Below are 12,366 nucleotides of genomic sequence, written 5' to 3'. Positions count from 1 at the left end.
GCAGCTGTGGTTATCACAATGCTCTTCTGGAAAGCCACACATGAGATCGCTGTTGTTACTGCATGCCTGTTCCAAGGCGACTTGAAAAGCAACCCTGTGCGTCCCTGTCTTTTCTTGTTGTCACCTGAAGCGCCTTCCACAACAAGTCCATAATCTTGTCAGCCAGCGACTCACTGGTGCTACTTTCTCACTCAGATGCTGAAAATAATCATCATCTTTCAGGAAGGAAGGATGATTTAAATAAGGAGTATATTACTGACCGGAGATAAATTTGAAAGCCACTTTAATATGGAAATAATATAATAATACCTTCAAAATATGCCAGCTAAAATGAAAACAGAGGGTAACGCAGATGAATTCACTGATGCAGTGAGTGGCAAACTGGTAAAAGTGAAAATAACTATTTATGTCTCCTGTAATACGTGCACAAATGAAATAAAATCAGTTTTTTCTACAGAACTACAATCGAAAAAGTACCAAAAGTGTATCCCATAACAGAAGTAGTTATATAGAAAATGTTGATATCAATATTCTGTGACCTGGGAATTTTAACGGCTTTATTTCCTGCATATACTGACATCTCATGCTTTTTTTCAGCTGCTCACGTCCTGCAAGTTTCTCCTGGATTTTACATCCAGCTAGTTCTTTCCCGCAATAAAGGAAGTGCCATATGGCCAAGAAGAGATGGATGGAGAAAGTCCAGCACTTGTAAAACCTTGTCCAGCAGCCCATGGGAAGCTGCAGAGCAGTCCCTCTGTTCGGCTCTCCCAGTGCTGGGGACAGAGCGGGATGCTGTGCCGACGGTTCTGCCTGCGCTGCAGGATCCTGCTGGGACACAGGCTTCACCTGTGAGCAGGATTCACTCTTTGCTACCAGCAAAATCTGAGCTGTGGCTACCTCTTCCTCCACAGAGCAGCACGTCTGGGCGGGCATTTAATCCCATGAGGTGATAACCACTCTAAAATCACTAAGGACAGCCCATCATAGCAGCAGTTTTCTCCTTGTACCTACATCGTGTCCTCTGTGCTTGGGTAATATAACATAGGTGTGCACGTGAATGTGTATTGTTCAACATCTTTGTCTTCTCCCTGTGTACTGAAATAAACAGGGATATACGATACACATTTTTGTAAACATCCCATATTCAATTTTGACTTCCCAGATCAATGCAATGGCTTTTCACTTTTTTTTTGAGTTGCTGCATTAAAACAATGCTGCTCTATTTTGAGCAACTACTAGATTCCACACAAGCTCTAAATACTGGTAGTGGAATCCAATGCAAAGCTAAGGAATATACTTAATGGTGCAGGCTGTGTTAATTTTATATCTGACTTTCCTTATACAAAAAAGACAAAGCTGTTTCAAGCAGGAAGTTTGAAGATGGGAGACCCAAACCAAATAATGAATATTGGAATAAAATTAATTGTAGAAAGGCCTCATAGATTCCTCTAAAACGGTGACTGGAAAACGAATTTAAGACTCTTTTACAAGCAATTTTTTTTACTAGATTTTAAAACCAGGCTTTCAAAAACCCGTTTGTTTTGAAGGCTACATGATGTAAAACTGTACAGAGTGATGACAATTTCACTTTCACAATGTTAAGACCAGGTAAACACTCCTGAACAAAACTTGAGACATGAAAGATACAGTTTGCAACTCATGGAGACTGCTGACAAAACACGTAGGTACTATACATTTGAACAGTTAAAAGCAGAATGTCTACTCCTGTCTGTCAAGATCAGTTATTTTAAAAGAAAGCCATAAAAATGAATGCAATACACATTATAAAGCAGAAACTGAACACTCATAAATAAATATGTACCTACTTAGAAACTGTATTAATATAAACAATAACATTTACGTAATCAATTACAATTGACAAAACTGAAAATATGGAACCAGGTATTCAGCCTCATGCTTCAAATAAATACACTGATTTACAACTATTAAAACCCATGATGAGACCCATAGCTTACTCAAGTAATCCCACCTCCCCTGGCCTCTGGCAGAGTTGAGATACGGGCCCACACAGGCCTCACTCTGGTCAGGTCCGTCAATTTCTATGGCTTACTGTGGTCAACTGTATTTATTATTCATTCATTAACTACCATTAATAATCATTATTTACTGTTTGCATTTCTATTTATTGTAGATCATGGAGTTCTGTCATTTTTGCAGAGATCTTACCACCCTAAGGATGAAAGAATGTATTACTTAAAAGGCATCCAAAAGACACTAGCTATCTTGGCATCTAATAGAGATAACCTTCCAGCTGCCAGAGTTTTAAGTGGTTTATCTCACGTTCTGTTTTCACTCAATAATTAGATTTTTATTAACTAGGTATTGACCTTCTGAAGGCTCAGTCCTTTGTGTGAGGACAAACAGACTTTGATACTGAATACCATTGGTGATATGTTTACTTCTTCTAAAAGCAAAGAATTTTTGCTAAATGTGCATCACTAACCAGATTACTCTGCCCCCTTCTCTCAACTCCTGATAGGATCCAGTGACTCAAATCCTAAATAATTAATTGCAAATTCTAAGTGAAGTTGCTTGCTTTTATACAGGCTTTCTTCTTGTAAGGTTTTCACTTTTTTAAAAGCATAATTTCCATTAACTCCTACTTTTAGTCAGGCTATAAATACCAGAAGAACAGTCTTCCTCCTGGTATTTTGGCACTTCTGTATCTTTTCATAGCCAGAAAAAGTGGAGAGACATGAAAATGAAAAATAATGAAAAAAAAAAACAAAGAAAAGAAGAAAAATTTAACTGAGGCACCCTATGAATGCCAAACAAAAATTACACACCTTTGGATTCAAGTAGTCTCCCATCTAGCTTTTTTTTTGCTTACAAACATGTTTATTCCAAAGCAGCACTGCACGTGTTACTAAAACTCGTCTAAAGCCTGTCTCCAAGCCTGGGGCTTTGGCATAGCTCTTTCCCACATTTTGGCACCTGATGTTAGTGTGCTAACTCCCATTTCGCTTTTACTGAAGGTGGAATTTAGTACGAAATACCTGACCTGGGATGTTATGTAGTTAAGCTTAATCCACTGGCCCTGATCTTATTTGTCTAGGATTCAGATAATCTTGATTTAATTCCTATCTTCTTCAGAGTCCACTCGTATGAGTCTGACAGATTAGTTGAGTGGTGCCTCAGACCCATTGCTGTACGGTGACTATAAGAATGTTTTACTCCATGCAAGTCATTATGCAAATAAATCAATAAACCCTTATGAGACGTTTCCATATCTCAGGGGTCAGTCACAGGGTATATTATTAGCCTAACACGTGATTCCGAACCCTAATAAAAGAACAAGGCATTATCATGTCTCTCTCTTTTTTAAACATCACAAATTCTTCTGATCAAGTCATCTCATTAGAATATGGGATTACATTCTGATTCAATTATGATCTGCTCCAAATACATTTCTCCACCTCAAATATAAAGCAGATTTTTAATTTTAAGAAAAGCTAAGAGAAATAAAAGTGCAGACACACAGAGACGCTCCGAGATAAAACGATGTTGGGGAAAACAAGCTTCTCACTGCACTACATCTATCAGATGAATCCAATACAGCCACCACTGTGCTGCTCACCGTCAAATATCAGTCACATCTGGGCCCTACATTATGGTTTGCTATTGGTTTACTATTCATATGCAAACAGTGGTGTAAAGCCAAGCCATCTTTAAAGACCTTTAAAGATCTATTTCCTCGGCACAGTTACCTGAAATTATTTGTTGGCAAGACCACGTTGGGATCCCCACTCTCAGACCACTGTCTTGACTTTAGAGAACCAGGAGATACATTTTTCAAGCATGAAGATTGTTAATACTAATGATTCATAAAGAAGGAGGAAGATACAGCTTAATTAGCATTTGAACAAGGTAATGAATCTTTAGGACTAGATAAACTTGGGTCCTTTTTCAGATCCCTGCCACGGTCATTCACTGAGGTCAGAGATCAGCCCTCCTTGGCTCAGCATTTCCAAGCATTGCCCTGCATGTGCCAGATTTAGTGCGAATACCTTCCGTGCAAATACCTTCCATATGCTGATTCATGATTATTAGACTGGAGTGTGATTTTCGTGACACTGACTCATATGAATTATATCATGCTCCTGAGACAGATCAGTTCGGTTCAATGAGACCAACATCGAGATGGCAACTCCAGAGGAGTCTAATCCAGAGAGAATGATTTTGTGTTGGGAGATGCATATTCTATATAAACAGCCAGGACAAGAACGAAAACAGCACTAACTTCCTATTTGTCTGTCATGGAGTTTTAGGGGATTCTTTTAATTAAATGTATTTAAGTAAAGTTTTTCTCTTATGGCTGATACGACTGGTCTTTAAGTGTCTTCTGTTGCCTCCAAGCTGCCATGGCTATAAGACCTGTTTTGTTTCTCCCCCAAGTGGAAGCAATTGACACAGGCTAGTTCACCACGGTGTGAAAGTCTCATTCAGTAATGGGATTTTCTAAGTGGTCCTGTTCTTCTTGATATAATTTCTTCTCTTACCTCACTTCTTATAATCTTCACAGCAAACTCTGCCTATCTCTCTTTGTATTAAATAACCTCCTTTCTTGTTTTCCAAAATCTCAGTGGCATCCCACACAGATTTTCTTTTTTATTCCCCCAAATCCACTGTTGCAATGCCTGTAATACTGTCCTGTAAACTGCTAAAATTAACTTTAGCAATTGTATTCATTGGAATTTGGACTATCAGATAGACTGAATCTTAAAACTTCATTACCCCAATTTTCCTTCCACTCATTGTTTGTTATGGCATCATTTGTGAAGGTCATCCTAACCTTATGGGAGAACCAGACAATCCTAATTATATTATTTTTTTGTTTCTTTGCTAAGCTGAACAGCTCCCCATAATGTTATAAAAACCTTTCTCACAGAAAGCTGCCCTCAGTCTTCAAGAATGAGACAGTATATTTTCAACATAATTTGGTTTTTATGCTTTTAAAATATGCTGAACTGACATCTCTAGAGGCTGGAATCTGCTGTTTACACACGGAATAAAGACATCAGAAAGAAAAAATATAGCAGAAGCTTCCTATGGCAACTTGCCTTGAAGCTGCCTTTGAACGACCACCTCGAGGAGTGACAGAGCATTTCAGTTTCTGTGGCTCATTCAACCCTGTGACTTTCCGATTGAGTCTTCTAATGAACAAATACAACTGTAATGTTGTTTTCTCATATAAAACGAGACTCCAGTGTCTCTGGTAGGCAGGTCACTGAACACTCATTATGAGGCAATGACTTCCAGTTGGTTACTGTAGTTCTAAATGTCAAATTTTATCTTTAAAAACCTCTACTGTACAGAGGTCTAACACAGAATTAAGTTCCCTCTTTGTAGATCATCACAGAAACTCAGTTTTATGCACTTTCCATGTACCTTAGTTTTCTGTAGTCCATTTCAGCTCCCACTGAACAAATTCCTTCCTTCAGTTGGCTTCAGTCAAATCTGGGTTTATCAGTGACCCTTTGTATCTTCAGTCAACAGATACAGACACTTCCATCTGTCTTTTGTTGGGTGACTCACTGCTTCATTCCTCCTCCCAATTTATGGTTCTGCTGATTGCTCTGAGAGTTCAAACTCTTCCACGTTATAAAGATCTAACTAAGCTCTCCACATACCAGATACAGTCCTGCTGCTCAACAATTGTAAAATGGTTCAAATGAACATGACAAAATGTCTCATTTTCCCATTACAACAATTTCTTGAATTTAACGTAACCTTTTCCATATTCCTGTTTCTGATTTCGCTTAGTTATAAATGACCTGAGTACCACTTGCTTTTTACTTCTTTTTTTTTTTTTTTTCTGGCAAGAAAATCCCTTGCCTGTGACAACCTTCTACCTGAACCACAGGAAATGTTTACAGTGCAATTGCATATAAAGTTTTTGAGTTCCTGATTTTGCTAAAAACATGGATCTCAGCACAGGCTCACTAAAAACTCTGCTGAATGCTAAGTAAGGCTGACAAGATTTCCAGTTCTGCACTGAAAGCAATGAGACACATGCAACATGATGCACAGGGAAAATAATTTCTTTTAACTGAGTTTCACTCTGATGCCCCTGAATAGATTGAATACCAAGCTCACAGCAAAAGCCGAAGGATGTATATGGGAGCCTTAAGATTGAAAGTGGTGAATCGAACTCATCAGATAATAAGGTGTCTTTGCTCTGCAGGTAACAGATATCATAGCATCTGCTAATGTAAATCATTGAAGTATGCCTAAGATCTACTTTCTAATATGTTCATGAAGGACCTGTGTTATATTTCTACCTGGAAGATCTTCTGCTCCTTTAACTCACATCATGCACTGATTGATAAGGGCTGGTCTCTGCCCATTTCCTGGAGGTGCCATATTATCACTCCAGCTGAGTGTATTTTAGAGCTGAACTACTTCCATCTATTCATCATCCAGGTATATTGGCTATCAGAGTAAAACAGTTCAGTTGAGATGTTCTCCTTTCATACTTTCTTTCAGCACATCAGCTGAAAGGGACGCTAAACTACTGAACTTTCTGTTTGTTTTGAAACTGCCTTTTAACCCACTTAAGAGTCTCATCCAGATCTTGAAGAACAAACAAGCAAAAAAGCTGGACTCTATCATGATTAATTACAATGTAAAACAGTCCCAGCCTCAGTGTTTACTGAATGCTTAATCCCTGTTAACCTTTTTACTGGATATAAAAATCAATTACATGGACAATGGAAAATATATAGTATTTTTGTTTTCATTATCCTGTGTCCTGTGGTGTTTGGTTGGTTGGTTGGTTGGTTTGTTTGTTTTACTGCAGCAAGTGCTTTCTTGAGAAAAAGGTACCCGGTAAAAAGCAGAAATCAGACTTTCAGTATTGCTAACAGAGGAAATATTTTAGCACGGGATAAACCATGGAAATAGGCAAACATACAGGAGGTTTATTTCATATGCACAAGCCAACAAGGGCAGTCAGCACGTGCAGAACACCAGAACCGTGTGGGGAAGTGAGCAGCAGCAGAAGGTGATGCCACACAGAGGTACGGCACAGTGTATGACGGAAAGTAAGACAGACAATCCAGTGTCAGCCCATTTTCTTTGCTTAGAGTCTGGCTCATTGAACCAGAGTGTCCATTTTGCTTTTGCTCTTGCCACATGCAGAAGTTCCTTTCTCAGCATGTTGGGAAAAGTGGATATGCTCTCAGCACATGCTAGTTTACAGCAATCACTGCTTATACCAAATGTTTTTGATCACCCACTATGTTAGAATAATTCCACAAAAAACAAAAATCAGTGTGATTTTTCACTCACTGTTGTTGTCTCCTCTTTGTCCTAACTTCCCAGAAATGCTAAAAAGATGGATGGAAAGGTAGTCAAAAAGCCACATATGGTGAATCACATTAAACACTAAAATCTTATGTTCTTTGGGTACTTATCTTTCTCATGGTAATCGCAGTAGTCTCTGCACATAAGGAAAAAAAGAACTAGAAAGGTCATCACCTCTTAAACATTATATTTACTAAAGCAGAAAATCAAATTGCTCAAACTTGGGTGCTGCAGCTCAGCCCTGCAGCCACACTACACCATTGAAAGATCACCTTATAAATCTGCTACCTTTTCTTCCCAGTGGAAGTTAAGCTCCTCTATCACCACTTTGCATCCAAGCAGCAGTAGAGATTTTGTTTTCAGGGCTGTGGAAGGAGTGTACACAGCACAAGAGAGAAAAATTTTAAGAGGCAAAATCTTTCAAACTACTTTTTGCTTTATGAAGAAATCCAGCTACTGATACAACTATTAATCTTCACACCAGTTCACAGTACCTTCACAGTCTCCATTTGAGGTCTTGATCTGACTTCTCTAGTTATGAATAAGTACTGTCATAAGAGAAGCTGTAAAGCACCATAAAACATCCTTCTTACTGCTAAGTACATTTCAACTTCTGTAGAAGATAGAGTCCATCCACTGTATACACATTGTGTAAACAATAGTAAGGAATATACACCCATCATAAGTATACACTCAAGCTACTGTGAATCAATCGTAGAGTCATAGAATAGTTTGGGTTGGAAGGGACCTTCAAAGCTCATCTAGTTCAACCCCCTGCAATGAGCAGGGACATCTTCAATGAGATCAGGTTGCTCAGAGCCCTGTCCCGCCTGGCCTTGAATGTCCCCAGGGGTGGGGCATTTGCCACCTCTCTGGGCAACCTGTGCCAGTGTTTCATTACCCTCACTGTAAAAAATTTCTTCCTTATGTCTGGCCTGAAGCTCCCCTCCTTTAATTTAAAACCATTACCCCTTGTCCTATCACAACAGGCTCTGCTAAAAATCCCTCCCCATCTTATAGGCCCCTTTTAAGTATGGAAAGGCTGCAATAAGGTCTCCCCAGAGCCTCCTCTTCTCCAGGCTGAACAACCCCAACTTTCTCAGCCTGTCCTCACAGGAGAGGTGTCCCAATGCCATGAATTCCATGGAGTAACAATGTATGTCTGCACTCGAAAGGCTTGGTTCCTACACCAATATGCATAAATATTTGCACATTTGCTTATTTTGAGAAATTTAATAGCCATATACTCACATGACTTCCTATTCGCTCGTGACCGCTTCCTCTCTCTAGGCACCACTCGCTGGCTTGGCACTTGGGTGGCGGACTTTACAATGCGATCCATGATCTCATCTGCTGCGTCATCTGTTGCATTAGGTGAATCATCGTTGCCAGCGTTCCATGAACCGACACGGCCTGGAAAAGCCCAGCAAATGAATTGAGGGACAAGGAGACAGAAATCTCTTGTGTCACTTTGGTTTTGCATTTGAGTTTTTTTTGGGAATTACAACAGGCAGCTCAGTCATTGCTGCTCCAAAGTGGCCAAAGGAGAAGATTCTGCCTAATGGAGAATATTTCTAAATAATACCCTAGACTCTCTGCTGTATCAGCAGAGACACAAGAGCTCAAATGCAATTATAACTTTCTATTCCCTTCAGCCTCAGAGTCTTATCCTTGACCATATAATTGGCAAATATCTGCTAGAGACTGTCTATGAGCCAAGGATTGCAGGAGTCTTGTGTGACCATGTTTCCCTCTGCTCCTATTACACAGAGACTGTAAGTCATGGTACATGTTAGAAACTGGTGTGAATCAGCAAGACAGGTCCTTTGAACCAAAAGAGAGAAACAATCAATTTCCAAGCATCTGTATCTGAGCCTAGTGCAAAGAAGACATGAAAAGGGAAAAAAATGTGGTTCAACATGTCTAGTTGTCCCTTTCACAATTAAGAATTCACCTTCTCATCAAAAATCTGTATGTGTCCTGGCACAACTGTGTCCTCTCTGTTATGAGCAGAAAAGTAAGAGTCACTGGCAAGCTGTAAAGCTAAATAAGCAATTTTGGTTAAAACCACAAACAAACAAGTGAGCCATGTCTCTGAAACCAAGACTCTAGCATTCCTTACTCCACAGAGCTATGTCAGACACATCCTTGGGTTCCTCCACTACAGACTACAGTTCCATGCGCTCTTTGTTCTTAAATAATTTGAAGGCTAATGTGCAGTGTGAACACTGAGAGTAAGCTTTGCAAAAGAGTGGGTGTGGTAGAATTGCAAGCAGATCAAATACACTGGGGAAGCTATTCATATCATGTCCCCAGTGCCAAGAAACAGGAGCTCTGATTAGCACTTTGCTCTTCTGCTTCTATCTTGTCTCTCACCAAGAGAAGTTGTATTACGATAGTGCTCCTGACAAACTTTTGTCTGGCTCACTCATTCTCTGCCTCTGCTGTTCCCTGAAGGAGAACACAAGGTGAGTACCATTCTCAGGACACACTGCTCGTTAGCATTTAGTGGATTACTTCAGCTATTCAGCTTGTTGCAGTGCAGATTTAATTACTTCATCTTTGTATTTAGCTAGTTGACTTGCTGCTTAAATTGGAGCTGTGAAACTTCTAGATTAGATAGGATAATGGTTTCAGGCCTTAATAAACCACACACACACAGACCTAGTGGTGGATGCTCGGGATGTGCTATCAGTGGTATCAAAAATGAATCAGGAAAGTATAAGATATCGAGGTGTGAGGGAAAATAAATACCAGAACAGAACACTGAGGACTTGAATTGGTGCATCACATTTACTCCAAAACCATCTTGCAGGTATCACATGTATGGGAGTGGGTGAGGGGAAGATGAAAGAAAATAAACGGGTGAACTCAAGCGTCTGTAAAATGATTTAGCATAAAGGAAGTGGTTTAGTGGCTGCTTAAATGAAGAGATGTACCAATGAATCATGTCTTGGACAAAAACAAGGCTGTTTCATGGCCAAGAATGGTTGTACCAGTGATCTCTTCTGTCAGAGTATCAGGTGTTGGAATTGGCAGATTGAGTCAGGTTTTTAATTTCCTCCCTGTCAGCTTTCAGCAATCACCTGTGCTGACACTTGGAAACAGCAAAGCACTGTGGACCTCCGAGAAAGAGGTATCTGTCAAGACAGCAAGGACATGCGAGGCTGTCCACAGGAGATTTTTATGCTCCTAGGCTCCACTTAACCCACTACCTTTGCAGTTTAGCGAAGAGGTGGTTTAAAGATTAATCTTTTTAATATCCATTTTTCTCTCCCCAATCATTCCTAAAATGCTGCAAGACCCTTTAACTTCAGTTTGTATTGCTACATTCCACTTGCTTGTATTGAAAATAAAAAGAAATCCACATCATGGATTCCCTGGATGCCCCATTTTGCTTTCATGATTAGAATAAGAATAAAAAAGGGGGTGTTAGTGGGCAGCCACATTCATGGTGTGGGGAGAGGCGAGAATTTCTGCAGGCAAATTCTTCTACGTGCCCATGCCCCAAATCAACACTTCCAGCATGGAAACACCACGGGGGTCTTCTCCTTCCCCTTCGACCCTTTCTGCCACAAGCGCTATGCAACAGGGCCATGACCTGCATTTGGGCCAGCGTGTGGCTACCGCGCCACAAGAAAGGTGGCCAACAGGAAATTGCTGGCACCTACCGCGGCTGGCCCGGCTTCGAGTGCGGACCCCGAGCGCTGTGGTGCTTTCCCCGCCGATGGAGGAGGTCTTCAGCACGGCCTTCATGTTCTCGTGCTCGGCAGCATCCTCAGCGTACTGCAGCCCCTGGGGCTGGCTCTGGCAGGGCGGGGAGCTGCTGGAGAACTTGCCGGACTGCGGGAGGAAAACGGGTTTGTTATTTTAACAGAAAATAGTACGGAGAATAGGCCAGAGTCTCGACCGCGAATTGCAAGGAGAAAAGTGTCCTCCTGGGCTTGGCTTGGAGTGCAGCTGTTCCCAGAAGAGCCAGAGAACAGTTGCCTCTCTCCCAGCGCATGCCCGCTGAGCAGAAATAAACTGGAAACAGGGTGACGGCAGGGAGCGGACACAATCAGAGGAAAACCAGATGCATTAGCTTGAGCTTTATAATTTTGACCTTCTGTCTGAGAGTATAAGGTACAAAGGAAAGACTTGCTTTGAAATGTTTGACCCAGGCTGGGCCTGATCTGGGGCCTGGTATGACACCCTGTGGGGACAGCATGAGACCTAACACAATTCAGAAACTGTTTTTTTCCCTGTAAAATCACCTTTTAGTAGCAAGGCAAAATGGGAAGAGTCGTCTAGGAAGACAGACTCTTGCCTTTCTGCATTGCTGCATAGAAAACTCTCAAATTGCTCTAAAACACAAATACCTACAGGTAACCTTAAAATACATTACCAGTAATGCTGAAAAAATTCCCGGTCCCAGAACACCCAGCCAAATTATTTCATGGCCAAAACACAAAAATTGCAGTCAGCAGTTAGAAGAACAAACAAAACCTTACAAGAGATTTAGGAATCTGACCGCTGCTTCCCCAGCCCCCCTGTGATTTCCCTGTCACCAGGACTACGTGAACAACAGCAGCCACATCAGCTGGGCACACACAGCACGTGGATGCAGCAGCTCCATCGGTTGCTGAAAACAGCCATCTAGAAACAGATGAAAACAGTAGAAACGGATACTTTCTAAGGAGAAGAGCTTGTGTTGCTGGGCTGCTCTCCCTGCCCAGCCTCTGCCTACAAAGGCTGAGATTTTGGTATTCACTCTACTGCTCTTATCTACAGAAAGGCTGAAGTATATTTAAAATACACTCCTGGCTGCAGAAAATATCAGCTCCGTCAACAGCAAACAGGCATCAACAGATAATAATACCCCTTGGTAATCTCAGTCTTATCAGTCTAGCATAAGAAATTGAAAATTGTTTCCTTTTTCCTTCTAATCTTTCTTACTCTGAGCAGCACAGATGAAAGGAGGTGTGCTGCATTCTCTTCTTCCTTTGCATAACAAACAACATTAATTATTCACTTGATGGTATCAAGCCAGTCAGTTAA

The 12,366-nt window shown here is 40.8% G+C and overlaps 1 protein-coding gene across 9 annotated transcripts in view; it reads right to left on the bottom strand.

Moving 5' to 3' along the window:
- The window catches only part of FHOD3 (formin homology 2 domain containing 3), a 399,651-nt gene that overhangs the window by 12,807 nt on the left and 374,478 nt on the right, over positions 1 to 12,366 (bottom strand). For 5 of the 9 annotated variants that reach the window (XM_065630338.1, XM_065630339.1, XM_065630340.1 and 2 more), the window contains 2 exons: positions 10,998 to 11,169; positions 8,578 to 8,739 (listed from right to left, as the gene is read on the bottom strand). In XM_065630338.1, the coding sequence (XP_065486410.1) occupies positions 8,578 to 8,739; positions 10,998 to 11,169 (334 nt within the window). The other 4 variants (XR_010605872.1, XR_010605873.1, XR_010605874.1 and 1 more) reach the window with 4 other exon arrangements.

Source organism: Caloenas nicobarica, chromosome 2 (assembly GCF_036013445.1).
Source record: "Caloenas nicobarica isolate bCalNic1 chromosome 2, bCalNic1.hap1, whole genome shotgun sequence".
Taxonomy (NCBI): domain Eukaryota; kingdom Metazoa; phylum Chordata; class Aves; order Columbiformes; family Columbidae; genus Caloenas; species Caloenas nicobarica.
Note: the sequence above shows the minus strand (reverse complement) of the source record. Positions and strands in the feature narration are given on the sequence as shown.